Source organism: Myripristis murdjan, chromosome 9 (genome assembly GCF_902150065.1).
Source record: "Myripristis murdjan chromosome 9, fMyrMur1.1, whole genome shotgun sequence".
Lineage (NCBI taxonomy): Eukaryota > Metazoa > Chordata > Actinopteri > Holocentriformes > Holocentridae > Myripristis > Myripristis murdjan.
The window spans coordinates 29421415-29435559 of NC_043988.1; the positions used below are offsets into that span (position 1 = coordinate 29421415).

At 41.1% G+C, this 14145-nt stretch overlaps 1 protein-coding gene across 2 annotated transcripts in view; it reads right to left on the bottom strand.

Moving 5' to 3' along the window:
* Positions 1-14145, bottom strand: part of nos1 (nitric oxide synthase 1 (neuronal)) — a 46548-nt gene that overhangs the window by 12777 nt on the left and 19626 nt on the right. The window contains exons 6-18 of one of the 2 annotated variants that reach the window (XM_030060707.1): positions 12652-12814; positions 12086-12177; positions 10196-10337; positions 9945-10084; positions 8623-8797; positions 7065-7166; positions 6730-6924; positions 5692-5777; positions 4940-5084; positions 3129-3233; positions 2961-3019; positions 2746-2862; positions 1695-1721 (exon numbers count right to left, since the gene is read on the bottom strand). In XM_030060707.1, the coding sequence (XP_029916567.1) occupies positions 1695-1721; positions 2746-2862; positions 2961-3019; positions 3129-3233; positions 4940-5084; positions 5692-5777; positions 6730-6924; positions 7065-7166; positions 8623-8797; positions 9945-10084; positions 10196-10337; positions 12086-12177; positions 12652-12814 (1548 nt within the window). The remainder of the gene's footprint in view (positions 1-1694; positions 1722-2745; positions 2863-2960; positions 3020-3128; positions 3234-4939; positions 5085-5691; positions 5778-6729; positions 6925-7064; positions 7167-8622; positions 8798-9944; positions 10085-10195; positions 10338-12085; positions 12178-12651; positions 12815-14145) is intronic. The other variant, XM_030060708.1, reaches the window with a different exon arrangement.

The window sequence follows — 14145 nt, forward strand, 5'->3', positions numbered from 1 at the left end:
TTCAAGTGTGAGCCGGAGAATTCCTGCGCTTTCCTCTCCGCAAACAGATGTATTTCTCCTGTGTTTGTCAGCAAACTGGCCACTGCAATGCCCGGCGGTGCCAGAGGCCACAAATCACCGCGGGAACTCAGCTACCTAGGTGGTCTGAGAGCCAGTTGCCCCAGAGGAATATTTAACCTGATTTTAAGTTTATACAAATACCCCTAATGTCCTGAAATATCCTCAGCGAAGCGTTGAACACTGTAGAGAGCTACAAACCAACTTGCCTCCTGATGTTAACTGTTCCTGACAAGGGTGCAGATTTCGTTGAAGTGGTAAAGAGAAGTGGTAAAACATTGCAGAAGTGGTAAAAGCATTTCAGGTTGGCGGGGTTTGGAGGGTCTTCTCCCACATTTTTTTTTTTCTGACTATGAATCTCTTTGAAGTTTTACATTATTTGGCATGACTTGAGGCACCACTGCTATTGGAGATGTTTTTACGAGCCCAAATGTATTGCTAGAAGCCAATTCATGACGGTGCTTTTCCTCCTCAACTACCTCCAATACATGTATGAATAAATAAATACATACATAAATAAGGTAAAATGATTTATTTCAATAAAATTTTAGAGGTTTCAAGGTCAGGCAAACACCCTAAATATCTTATAATAACCTCAGTGTAGCTTTTCACAGACAGCGAAAAACAACTTTGCTCCTGATGTTAACTGTTCCTGACAAGGGTGTTGACTTTGCTTTAGAGTGAGGACATTTAACATGGGGAGTCTGGAGGTCCACCACAAACTTTACTTATTTTGTTTATTTTGCCTTTTCAATTTTTCAATTATCTGCAGTTTAACAGCATTCAACACAACTTGTGGCCCCTGCGCTAATGAAGACCTATTTAGTAACCTACGTTTACTGCCAGTACTCAGTTTCTAATTATGTTATACTCGCAAAAACAGTCTAGACATGTTGTCGATGAATGGCATCTGGGTATATTTTGATTCCTCTTAAAGTGATTTTGTCCCTAATCTGGTTCAAGTAGTTGGGCCAATCATTGGGAAACTAACCCTGGTAATTTGCTGTTCAGAAATTGAAACGTTGGCCTGAGGAAAGGTCAGGGGGTCACCAAAATCAATCGGGTGCTTCCTCTGGGGATGATGAATGTGTACTACAGCACACTGGAAAGATTCACATAAAAGTTATTTGAGTTGGCATGTTCACACCCAGGATCTGAGGCGGTGGAGGACGTGCTGCAGCCGAGGCAAATTCACAGTGTCCCCAATCTGTCTTTTTGGGAATATAATTATATCTTATCAGAAGTATTCTCATGCAAACATCTCCGCTCTGCTCCCCAAGGTTGAACACCACAGACGGAGACCCCAAACCAGCCATGCCCACCTGCTGTGAGGAGACCACCACAGCTGCACCCTGTCCCCACTGTCTCGACAGGCAGAGGCGGAGGCTTGGGGCCGGCTCACGCACTCACCTCACCTCTCGTTGTCTTCACAGATGGCGTAGAGGACTAAATCTGCTGGAATAGGCCGTGGCCACCGACCTCCACGCCACCTGACAGCTGCCCTCTCCTGCTAGCCTCACCCTGCTTCATGCCTCCTTCCCACACCCACAACATCACAGCCTTCACAGCCCTCCCTTACAGGGTGAAACTACACTGTGTTTATCTGCATTTGCACTGAATGGGCATTTCCCACCTACTTGATTTTCCGTTTGACCATAATATCCCTAAAGAGAAACAAAGAACTCAAACACTACATGTGTCATACTTGTCTACATTTTTAACACACAGAACCCCTAAATGGTAGTGTTACTGCAATTTATAGTGGCCTTGTATGCATAAATTTGGAATTTAGCACCATCCAATGTTAGACTACATTACCATGAACGCATACCATCCCATTTTTAATTCATAATCCAGTGTGTGGGCTATTCTTATTCCCACATTACAGTACATTTGGATGACAATATGGAAATCTGTTTACTCCCACTAGAATAAAAATAATGCATGGAAAATGTTTAAGCATCTACATTAATGTAATTATATAATAACTCCATTGAGATGTACAGCAAGAGGCTACAATGCTGTGTTGAAAATACTTTAAAAAAATCATTGACCAAATTCCCGTTTTCACCTTTAATGCGTGTTGAATGGCACTGATCGCTTAAAGGACAATTCCACCCTAAAAAAAAAAGCTCCCTTTAAAAAACAGGAACTGGTGACTGACCAGGGGTGAAGCTGAAGCCAAAAACATGGATCATAATGCATTTTGTAAACAAATGTTTGTTATGAGGAACATCAAAGTTGGGTTTGATGTTCATGTCACTAGATGTTGTTCAGAAACCCTCACATTTCAGGTGATGGCATGATTTTTGAACTTCATATAAACATATCTTAGTTTGGAGTTTAAAGTGTGTATTATTTTCCTTTCTATAGGCTAAAGGTGTGTGTCTATATATGTATATTGCTGGATTTATTAAAGGTACAAAATAGGTCTATGCAAGTCTACTAAATCATTATAAAAGTTGCTGGTAGAACAGCCCAGCCCCCTTCGCTGCACATCCCTTACACACTGCCTTCAACAGTGCTGATGACACATACTGCCATGTCATGCACTCTGTAGCAACACTGAGAATACAAACCCTAGCTAATCGACCAAAAGGTCTTCATATTTAGAAATGAATTCAGCAGCACTCAGCTTAGGCTGCTGTAATCACAGAGCCTCGTTTTAGGCTGTCTGTTATTGTTTACCTGACATTGGCGAGAGGTCCAGTGCTCTCGAAGTTGACCTTGGCTTCTGGCTCATCACTGGAGGACTTGCGGGTGTCAGAGTGGGAAGACACGCTATTGAAACGCACCTTATAGCTCCTGGAAGACCAGCGAAAGCAGAGGCATGAGGAATGCTCGATTATAACTCAAAGAATGAAATGTAAGACTGAATCTGACTTGCCCAAACACCAGCTCACTTTCTGTCTTCTGTGTTGGATGTTGGGTCACGCATCTCCATCAAGGCGGCTCCGAATTTCTACAAAGAGAAGGCTTGGTTGTGATCCATATCCATAAACACACAATGTGTAATGTCTGCCCCGCACTGATTTAATTGGAGATAGAAGACTGTTTTATAAAACATGTACCTCTCCATTTTCAGGCGGATCCCCATTGCCAAACGTGCTGGTTACCACTAATACCAGCGTCTCATGCTCCAGGTGCACCACGTCATACTCATCCATGGACATGACCTGTAAATATGAGAAAGAGCATTGTGCTGAGAGGATTTCCAACCAGCCTTTTCCTTACATACATCCTCGACACACACTCCACATAACAGAGGTCTGAGTGTGTGAAATTGGGATGAACCTACGGCTGCTGGCAGAGCAGGAAGTTGTAATGACCACTCTGTCCTCGCCTGTAACAAGCTGATAACATGCTGCTGCCACACAACGAGCACCCACGATGCTTAACACTCAACATGATGGTGTTTCTCTGCCAGGGGGCCAGAGTCTCATTCAACACTCACACACACACACACACACACACACACACACACACACACACATATACGTGCATACACACACACATGCAACCAAACCATGAAGAGAAAACAAGCTTTATCGTCACAATGAGGGGGATTCACCCCAGGCTTTCACATCTGCCCTGTGATCCTTTTACACACCCACACACACAGACAGACACGGGCGCGTCCAAACTCTTAAATGCACGCGTGCTCCGATATCCTTTTTAGTATGATTGATCACACTGGGAAACTAGAAAGGAAAATCAAATATGTCCTAGAGCCAAAGCCAAGATGATTGAGTGCAGCACATGTTTCCATTTTCTGTTTTTCTTTTTTTTTCTTTCCCTTTTTCTTGCAAAAACATATTTACGCAGCTTGGGGTGCTTCAGGATCTTATCTTAAACTACTGCTCAACGCTTGGGTGGTTAAATCTCGCCTCCGACCTGCGGCACTTTCTTGCATGAGAAGAAATTGTGACAAAAGATGCACTTCCTCTCCCCTCTCATCACGCTGCTCGGCTAACGTTTGCCTGGCCTCTTCAGGCACAGAGGCAGAGGGAGAGAGAGCGAGAGCGACAGAGGGAGAAAGAGAGCATAAGGATGAAGCCTTTGAATCTGTCCCTTACCATCAGATGTCAGTAACGCAGACAGTTTGGTATTTTTCATCGGTTTTTGTTTCTATTTCATTTTTTCATTTTTGTTTTCACTTCAGTGTAGTTTCAGCTTGTTTCCACAGTGTGTTTGCTTCTTTCAGTTTAGTTTTTATTGTTTAAAATGTCTAGTTTTACTTTAGTTTTTATTAGTTTATTTTTTCTTTGTAATTATAATAAGGCGGTATTTGTTGGGGCAAGATTTAAGATGTTTAGAATAAGTATTATAAACCCAGCTCTTTGTGAAGGCAGCTGACTCCCAGTCATGTCGACATCCCAGTCTCAGTAAACATCAGCACCAACGCCTTCTTATGATATTGCATTGACAAATTTGACCAAACTGACAAAGATTAAAACTATAGACACTTTCTGTATATTTTTATTTTAGCAAAATCCGAATTAGAAATACTTAACTGATCCCTAAGGAATTGAAATTGGAAATTGGTAGGGTTTTTTGAGTTTGTAAGTACACAATACATTTCATTTTTTTCTAAAGTCTAGTTTTTAACTAAAATGTTTTTTTTCACACCTAGTTTTATTATTTATTTATTGTTTATTTAATAGGGACAATGCATATTCATGAACATTTGTGTGAAAGATACACCCATGTAAATATGCCAGAATTAGTAAAAACAACTACTTTTCATCTGTAGTCCCTAGGCAGGTTTAGGCAGTTTTAGTTTTTAGTTTTGTTTTAGTTAACTATAATAACCTTGGTACAATGGCACATAAATTCATTCTCAGCTTTCAGATAAGCTGACCCGAGGCAGAGGCAAAGGTACCTTCGCGTCAAAGGCGTGCTTGAAGATTTCACAGAGCGTCTTCGCGTAGTCTTGAGATTTGCCCGTCTCTGTGGCAAACAGAATGGTGGCTTTCACCCTCTTGGCCATGGCCTGGCCCATCAGCTTGGCCGAGAACTTCACGGCCCTGGTGAGAGGAGGAGAGAGGCAGTGAAAGAGACAAATGAAGAGAGAGGATGAGACACAAAAAAAGTGTGAGGGCAAGAAACTGAATCATACAAGGATTAGTGATTCAAGGGTACAAATTGTAACCTCCCTAGCTGTCTCCAGAAGCCTCCTTCCTCCTTCCTGCATATACTGTGCATCCAATGGAGCATCTTTGCCTCCTAGAGCTATAAGGTCCTGCGGTTCTCATCAGCAAACAAGCTGACATCATGTCAAAGTAGCGGATGGATGGCAGTTGTGATTACCTAGCTTGTCATAGCCTCAAGGCAATTATAATAATAGCACAGAAGACATACACGCACACACACACTCTCAAACAAAAACTGACACAATTCTGATTACTCCCTAAGGGGTTGATTGGATGAATTACACTACTGCGTACACCAGCTTCCTTCCCCTTTCTCTCTCTGGCTTCTTCAGGAAGTTATTGCTTCTCTCTTCTCTTATATAGTATCACGTTTACATCCCATAATATCATCAACATTCAGTGCGATATCTTTATCACCTCAGAGTCCACACATTACCCTTGAGAATGCCCTGCCCTCATATTTTAATGAGTGCATACTCACTTGGCAAGCTTCTTGAATCCAATGGCTCTTTTCTTGGTAGGTGTCCCGTTGACTCCTTTCCACACATGGTTATTCCAAGGATCAGGCTATTGCATAAGGAGGAAGAAAATAATACTCATTAGTGATCTTTGTTCATAATAAAATCCATCCTGGATACTTTTTTTTTTTGTTTGTTTTTTTTGGTAATGCTGTATTTCCTTCAACTTACTTCAGCTGGTGATTTTCCACATTTTGCCACATATGACAATCCCCCGGAAAGAGCATTATATGGGCTTATAAATGCAGTTACAGCTTGTTAACATTGCCGCATGTCAATAATCACAGCTGCATTTCTTATTTAAAATGCAAAATGTCTTGTGACAGCATTGTATTTTCTTTTGGGGCAACTGTTGTTGAATAAAATTATATCTCAGGCTGTTCTGATGGATTTCTTTTTCTCTGTATGATTGCTGAATGTTGGTGCAAATTTAAAAAGAAACCATAATCTGATTCTGAAGTCCTGACAATAAAAACTGACATTTATCATTAATGCTTTCAGACAACTGGAAAAAACTCTGACATTAAACCGAATTGTAGCTGCACAGGAACTATATCAACGCAATGTCACATTGTCTGCGTATCCATGGTAATAAGAAAAAGGCATCGCCAAATAACAAAATAGGCCCAGAAGAGCAAGGCACATCACCAGCAGCTGCTTTTAACACAATTCGTGTTTTAGGGTGGATTTTATAGGGTGAAGCAAATGAGCATGTTTTAAAATATTTTAAAATACAAATGTGATGTCTTTCAGCCAACTAATTAGCGAAGACATCCGATGGCTGACATGAGAGCAAAACTTGATTTGTCTAAACAATTCTTACGTGGAAAGATAAACTGCTAAACTGCAGCAGCAGTTCAGCAACCAAGAGGTAAAATTGCAAAACTGACTGTAACTTGAAGCAGAGTGGACTTGATCTAACTGGATATGAACCTAAATATTGCAAACCTTCATACCTATCCACGTTGTCACAAGTCATTTTTATGACCCCCACTCCTCACCTGGTACTCAAAGGAGGGCGTGAGGCGGTAGTTGAGCATTTCTTGGTGGAAAACCGGTGTGACACTTCCCGACATTGGAGGCACGATCCACACCCAGTCTGCAGGACAGCCGCCTCGCACCCGGTACTCGTTCTCCATGTGTTTCATGAAGGACTCTGTGGCCGAATGGTGATCTACTATGGTCACTTTGGCCGACTGAAGACAGGGAACAGTAAAGCAAATGTTAAAGTTCTGATATGCATTGGCTGAATCCCTAAAACAGCAAAACAGAAGATTATATGAAAAGATAATGCTTTGTGTGTCCTCTCTTTGGACACACAAAGAGAGGAACCTACCTGGAAACTGTAGAGAACTGCAATGTTGATCTCCACCAGTGCCTGGTCTTTCCACAGGGAGGAGGTCTTCCTGGTGTCTAAGGCCATCATGTTAGCTACCTCCTGCATAACAAGAAATCATACCATGCTGTCAGTGTTTCAGTGCAGCCACAATGACAACAGTGACTGACTAACCATGCCAGAGTGTTGGTGATCATAACTCGTGAAAGACAGCTATTTCCAGGTCAGAGTGTTGCAGTACTCGAGACCTAAACTCAGATCTAATTCTAACCTTAGTCCCAAGTTTAACGACTCAATCATGTTAGACACAGGCTACAAATCTCCTCAACATTACCTCACATTTGTACCTGATTAACTGATTGATTGACAATATTTGCCTACATGTAGACTTGTAGGATGATATAACATATTGGTGAGGGCATGCTGTCAGGAGAACAATGATAGTCAAGTATTAGATAATAATGTAAAACATGCAAAAGAGTAAAGAGTTATAAACCTCAAATGTTTTACACATGGATTACTTGAATTCAAACTGATTATTTGGGCTCCAACTTGAATAATGAGTTCTTGAGACTTGAGTCTTAGCGTTATAGAAACACGGCTCAATCTCAGACCACAAACATTTTTTAGGTAAAATGACAGAGAGCTGAGCTTATATGGCTACAATTGCAATTGTCTCACCACTTATTGGTAACGTAGCTGTAGAGGGTCACAACACACTGTGGATTATCCCTCGCAAAGAACAATGAACAAGCAAATACTCTACAACTAGTCCCCTTTATCACATATGCAAGCGCAAACCGTGTGATTCAGATGTAATACTAATCCACCAACACTGGAACCCTTGAACCCTAAAGTGACCTTTCTAGTTTGAGATTTCCAGATGTAAAACGCTTAGCCTCGCTTGACCGACTTGCTGGAGATCATGCCTGCATCCTACTGTTATGATATCTGGCATTCTGAATGGACAAATTCTGAACAAAGACTTCACCATCTCTCAAAGGAGTTTTCTATGTGTGATTTCAAGGAAGAGGTGATGCAAAAAGTTGCAACATTCATGCATGGCTGCACCATCATCCTTTTTTTTTTTTTTTTTTTTTTTTTTTTTGAGAAAATAATGAGATTGGCATGTGATTTCTCTTTGTAAATCCAATACATGAGTACTAACTCTGCAAGAATAATCTCAATTTTATCAAGTTATTGAATCTCAGATTCAAATTTTGTTTTCTTAAAAAAAGAGGAAAAAAATCGAACGGTGGGATGAAATAATCCCATTTGTCTCCAGTGCTAATCAACATGTTTTATCATATTTATACTGTTCCCAGATAAATTCCTGAAACATTAAAAACAAGTAGGATTATCAATCCCACTGCCAGATTATTTCACTTGTTTTGAGAGAAGCTGATTGTGATACTAAATGCCATATAAACATGCTTTCTAGTCATTGTGCATGGTTTGTGATGCATGCTTTATGAATAACATGGCTTTTTGATGATGAAGCGTGCGCTCTTCCCTGTGCAGTTCTTGAGTGAATCCATTTCTTGGCATGATACACTACCTCCAGAATGTTGTAGCGTGAGCTGTCACAGAAATCCCTCACACCAATCTCTGTGCCCATGTACCAGCCGCTGAAGGGGCAGCCAGTGAACTCTAATCCTCCAATCTCCAGCAGCATGTTGGAGACCGCCGGCAGGCCGTACCACTTCAGGTCCAGATCCTTGAACCACTCATACCTGCAAAGGGGATGCAGAATCAGAACCAAAGCATGGATTCAGAGTGTAGAGACCTCAAAGATTCAGGGACTCACTCAAATAGAAGATAATTTGAGCTCTTGCTATCTCAGCTAACTCAGTTCAGTGTGCTCTAATCCGAGGTCAGGGCAAATATTACTTTAAAACCTTGAATGAAATCAGGATTCGACATTTTGCTTCATGTAACAATTTAATCATGCATCATTTTCTCTCTTATTCAAGAGTCTTGTTCACATATTTACCCATGACATACATACTTTGAAAGGAATGCCGCCAAAATAAACATTAACACAGGAAAAGAAACCCTTGTGACAGCTTTTCAAAGCTGGACTAGCAGGCTGGGTCTCCATTTACCCCCATTTACCCCCCTACTACACACTCTCAGTGCAGACCCTAAGGAGAAATTATGTTGCTTTTTGGGCATTATTGCAGAGCTGGGCCTAGACCCATGAAATGATGAGGCACTGTTGGGGGCCATGGCCGGTGCCAAGCTGCTGCCAGAGCTGAGGGCCAGTTGATGCAGGGTAAGGAGCAAACACGCCACTTTCCAGGGAGTTTGGCAGGGAGATCAGTGTGTCAAGGGATGCCGGCGTGTTCTCTGTGGCTTGATGGCTTTATGAGTGTGTGAGAGAGTGGGAGAGGACATAGGCAATACCCTGTTCTTCACTGTGATTAGAGGCAGTCCACAATGTGACAGCTGCAATATCACATCTTCAAGGACATTATGGCTTTTGTACAATGGTTAGGAACACAAGAGTATTGTTTCAGAAGTTTTCTCAAAAGTAGCACACACAAAAAATAAAAAAAATTAAAAAAAGAACAGGAGAAAAGGCTAGAGAGATCGCTAATGAGCCCCATAGTTACCACAAAAGTTGGCATAGCAACTAATAAAGCATGGCTTGCTGTGCTTTATGGGAATATTCAGCACAGTGGGAATGTATCTGTAACCAATCACATTGCTTGGCTTAAAACTACCCGTTGTATAATAGGTGTTATTGAGGGATGTGTGAGTGGGTGGATATCTTTGTGTGCAGGCACCCATGTGCTTGTTTCTATATATTCTGTATATTTTCTACTTTCATGGGAGAGAAGGCAGCCCATATTGCAAGTGCAAGTCTCTTCAACTCACTTTGGGTGTGTGATCGGCACCTCCAGAATGAGATCCTCGGGGATCTCAAACAGCTCAGGGTCGTTTCCATTGGCTTGCAGCAGGAGGGGTAGGACATCAAAACGTCCCTTTGGAGCCTTCCATCCCTGCTGTATGCATATCTAGTGACCAAAAGCAGCATATGAATTCAGTAGAAATGGGTCAAGTTGTTTTTTTTTTTTTTCCACAGTGTATAGACTCATAGACCTTAAAATACCATCCCTTATCTATACCTCAGTGAATTCAACATTTGCGGGGTCTCCCAGGATCTGTCCGTCAGGCTGTTTGTAGCCTGCATAGCGAATCAGCTGACTGTTCCACACCCGAAAGTCATGTTTACCATCTGTCGTCTGAGGAAATATGGTAATAGCCGATCTGCACAAAAAACATATAATGGATTAGTATGTTGATGATGTCCAATATATAAATCCAGAGCATTTTACAAGTATGAGATTATCACTTAACACATGTAGCTACTCTATAGATCAAGATGCTACACAGCAATGCATTAGATGTTTAAATAAAAGTCTAAAGATATGGAAAGCTTGCCTGCAGATGTTGTTGGCATGATGCACATAATTTATCTGACAGCATTTTTAATCTAAGGGGTTATGTGAAAGGGCTGAGAGCAGGGCCTGAGCTTAGCTACCTTTGGTCTGTTCTCCAACCCACTGGTGTTTTAATGTCATGACCAGGCAAAAGAGTTAATTCTTCTAAGCTGGTTGTAAGTCGCTGTGGAGGGAGAGCAGCTGGTGTGAATCTGGGCCAGTGGCACGAGCACTGCAGTCCACATCTCGAGAAACAATCTATCAGCTTGACTCATGAAACTGCCGTAAAAGGTCAAACTGATGAGGGGGTACGGACTGTGCATAATGCTGTACTATTTGACCTTTAAATATATAGTAAATGACAACTCCTTCTTGAATTAATGCTCTCATAAGTACACAGTGTTGCATCTTCTAATGCAGTAACTGACAGATTATGTAAAAAAAATAAATAAAATAAAATAAAAATAATTTCTCAGATATACTGATAGCATCATATTATTACATTAACCAGCAATCATTACTTCCTAAAGTATGTGGCATTTTTACCCATTATAGTAACAACTGATAAGAGGAGACGTTAAAGATTGAGTTATTAGATTATTAAACAATACAATATTACATAAGTTGAAAGCTTATGAAGTAGTTACTGGTTAACATACAATTACAATGTGATGATTTTACATTTTCCAGCAAATTATTAGATTATTACATTATACAAGTTTTTACATTGGCTGTCGATACACACCCGATGTATCCATTACATCATTTTCCATGCACTATGTGTGTATATGAAGAGTGTCAATCCAAAACAAGGTATCACTTGAAAAAAATAATAAAATATAAATAAATAAATAAATAAAAATGAAAATAAAAAAATAAAAATGAATGAAAAATAAGCAATAAAAAAAATCCTCCTGCTCTTAGTTATGGGTTAGTTATGGGTCATCAGTGCCTTACCATGCAAAATGATTACACCTCATGAGTATAATCATCTTTGTTTTTGAAATACCGATTGATGATTTTTGCCAAGCAGTATTTTATTTTATTAATTTATTTTTCAAATGGATGGAATAACATCTTTAATGTGAACTTAAAGTGCGTCAGGATGCGGTGCTGGTTCTTATCGCCATATGTGTCCGAGTTGTCCTTCTACAGCCTGGTCTAAGTGTAGTAATGAGTCAGAAGCCATCCGTCATTCAAGAAGTAAATATGAGGTGTCACATGTGATTAGGACTTGGCAGTGAGAAAACGAGCACTGAGCAGGTCTGACAAATGACTACTTGTTAGCGGGGTCTGCCGCCTTACCAGTGGGGTAATAATTGGAGCCAAGACACTGACACATAGACAGGCAGCAGACAGTGTCAGGGATAGCGTTAAGAGATGGCGCACATTGACAGATGGACAGTGGGTCAAGTCAGGGTGGTAACAGACGAAGAAGGGTGATGAAATACGTGCAGTGACAGATGGGGATAGGGACAAGTGTAGTGGATAGAACAAGGAAAGTTGAGCAAGTGCAAAAACCAGAGGACAAAGGGATAAGAGACTTGGGTAAAGCGCTGAGCAGTGTGTTTTCACCTCAGGTTGCCTTTGTTGGTGGCATACTTGATGTGGTTGCAGATGTAGTTGTACATTCCATGAGCTGTTGTGCAGTCTCTGGCATCAAACACCTGGAAAACAAATGTGAAAATGAAACGGAAAATTTCCACCGGGGCGTCAAACTGGCAAACAGAGAATGCTGTTTAATTAAAAGGAAAGCCGTGGTTACAAGAATATTACATCACCATAAAGCAACAAGTGAAAGAAATCAAAGGAGACAATGATCCCTTCAAGGTCAAACGCTTCAGCAATTTTTTGTGTAAAATCATCTGGGGTTGTGATTGATTATATTGGCATCAACCAAGTGGAAACAACTGACTGAAGCAATGGTCAGCCATGTTATACGGTGCTCTTTGTGCTCATCTATCCTTGGATGCTTTTCAAAGTTGATTTTTGGTAAACTTCAGTGTCATGAAATCTGGAGCTAATGTCCACGGGGCACATTTCCTACTGTAACCTTGCCCGTTTTCCTGTCAGACGGTCAAAAACAGCATGCAAACAGAAGCAAGCATGTTTACTACAGCATGACTTTATTTATGTATCACCTGTAATTTGGACCACTGAATCCTCCCTACACAGCGGGCGGCGTTCCTCCAGGCATGCTTGGCGCCATAAATCAGTTCAGTGTCCTTCAGCTGGTAGGTTCCTGATCCCTCGATCTCCTTGGTCACCTCCTCCAGCCTGTCCACATGAGCCTTCGAGCCATACCTGGAGCCAGGACAGTCACACAGGGGGCAGGGACACACAAGGACATGGATATACAGTGGAGGAGATATTTACTTTGCTGTTTTGTACAGATCCCCAGTACACTGAAAGTCCACAAACAGGACTGGGTTTGTCACACTCACAGTTATGTAATCTCTTTGCTCATCTCCTCGCTCATTCAAAATTTCTTGCTCATTTGGAAGGGAGAATACAATAATGTGTTTGGGTACAAAAAGAAACATACGTCACTCCACAGAAAAACTCAATGTGGGCAGGTATTGCAGAGATGGAGTATGTGCTATAGGAGCATTTTTCCAAAGCATAAATAATCTTATAGTTATAGGACTTACAGTCCACAGAGTGAGTCAGCTAACTGGCAACCTTGAATGGCAAAGAAGTACTCAAATATCAATAAAATATCAGGCAGTATCACAAAAGCATACACTGTATTTTTTTTAGGATGCTTATTATATGTATCATTCTTCTTCTTCTTCTTCTTCTTCTTCTTCTTCTTCTTCTTCTTCTTCTTCTACTTCTTCTTCTTCTTCTTCTTCTTCTTCTTAGTTGTAGTAGTAGTAGTAGTAGTAGTAGTAGTAGTAGTATTTGTATTAGTATTTATTACTTCTGGTATGGCAATGAACCCCTCTGGCAGGGGGTTATGTGATCCTGTTGAATCCATCCACCCATACATCTATGAGCAGCATAACTCTAGAAATACTGGATGGATTTGCAAGAAAAGGTGGGAGGTTTGTTCATGGGCCAGCAGAGAAGAGATTCAGTTTTCGGGCCAATCAGCCTCTAGGGGATGGGGAAGTGGGTGGGGCTCAGCATAAACATATCCATGTACCATCACTAAACCCAGCAGGGGGGTTTGGTTGTGGATCATGGCTGCACCGACTAACTTTCCATGATAATTTGCTAGAAGGGACATGTCAGCATTGCTGAAAGGGGGCCAGGGCTAAGCACAAACTGAGTCTAACCCTGCCCTCCAATACCCATACTACCATACTATTTAGTATGTAAGAAAAAGTATTAGTATGTCCCAATACATAGTCATATTTCGCAGTATGCATGTCAGCATGCTTCTCTGGCCATTCTGACCCAAAATCCTTTGTGCAGCAGAAGTTACGTCAGAAAAATGCACATTATTATACTGTAAGGAATAATACTGCATGTAAGTATCATCACGTCAGTTTATAAGAAACAACAACATACATTACGACATAACAGCAGCAGAGATTTGTGGCACCTCTGATGGTGTGCACGTGCACGTCTCTGGCAAGCTCGGCGAGAGGTGATTTGCTGCATCTCCGAAGTATGACATAGCACATTCA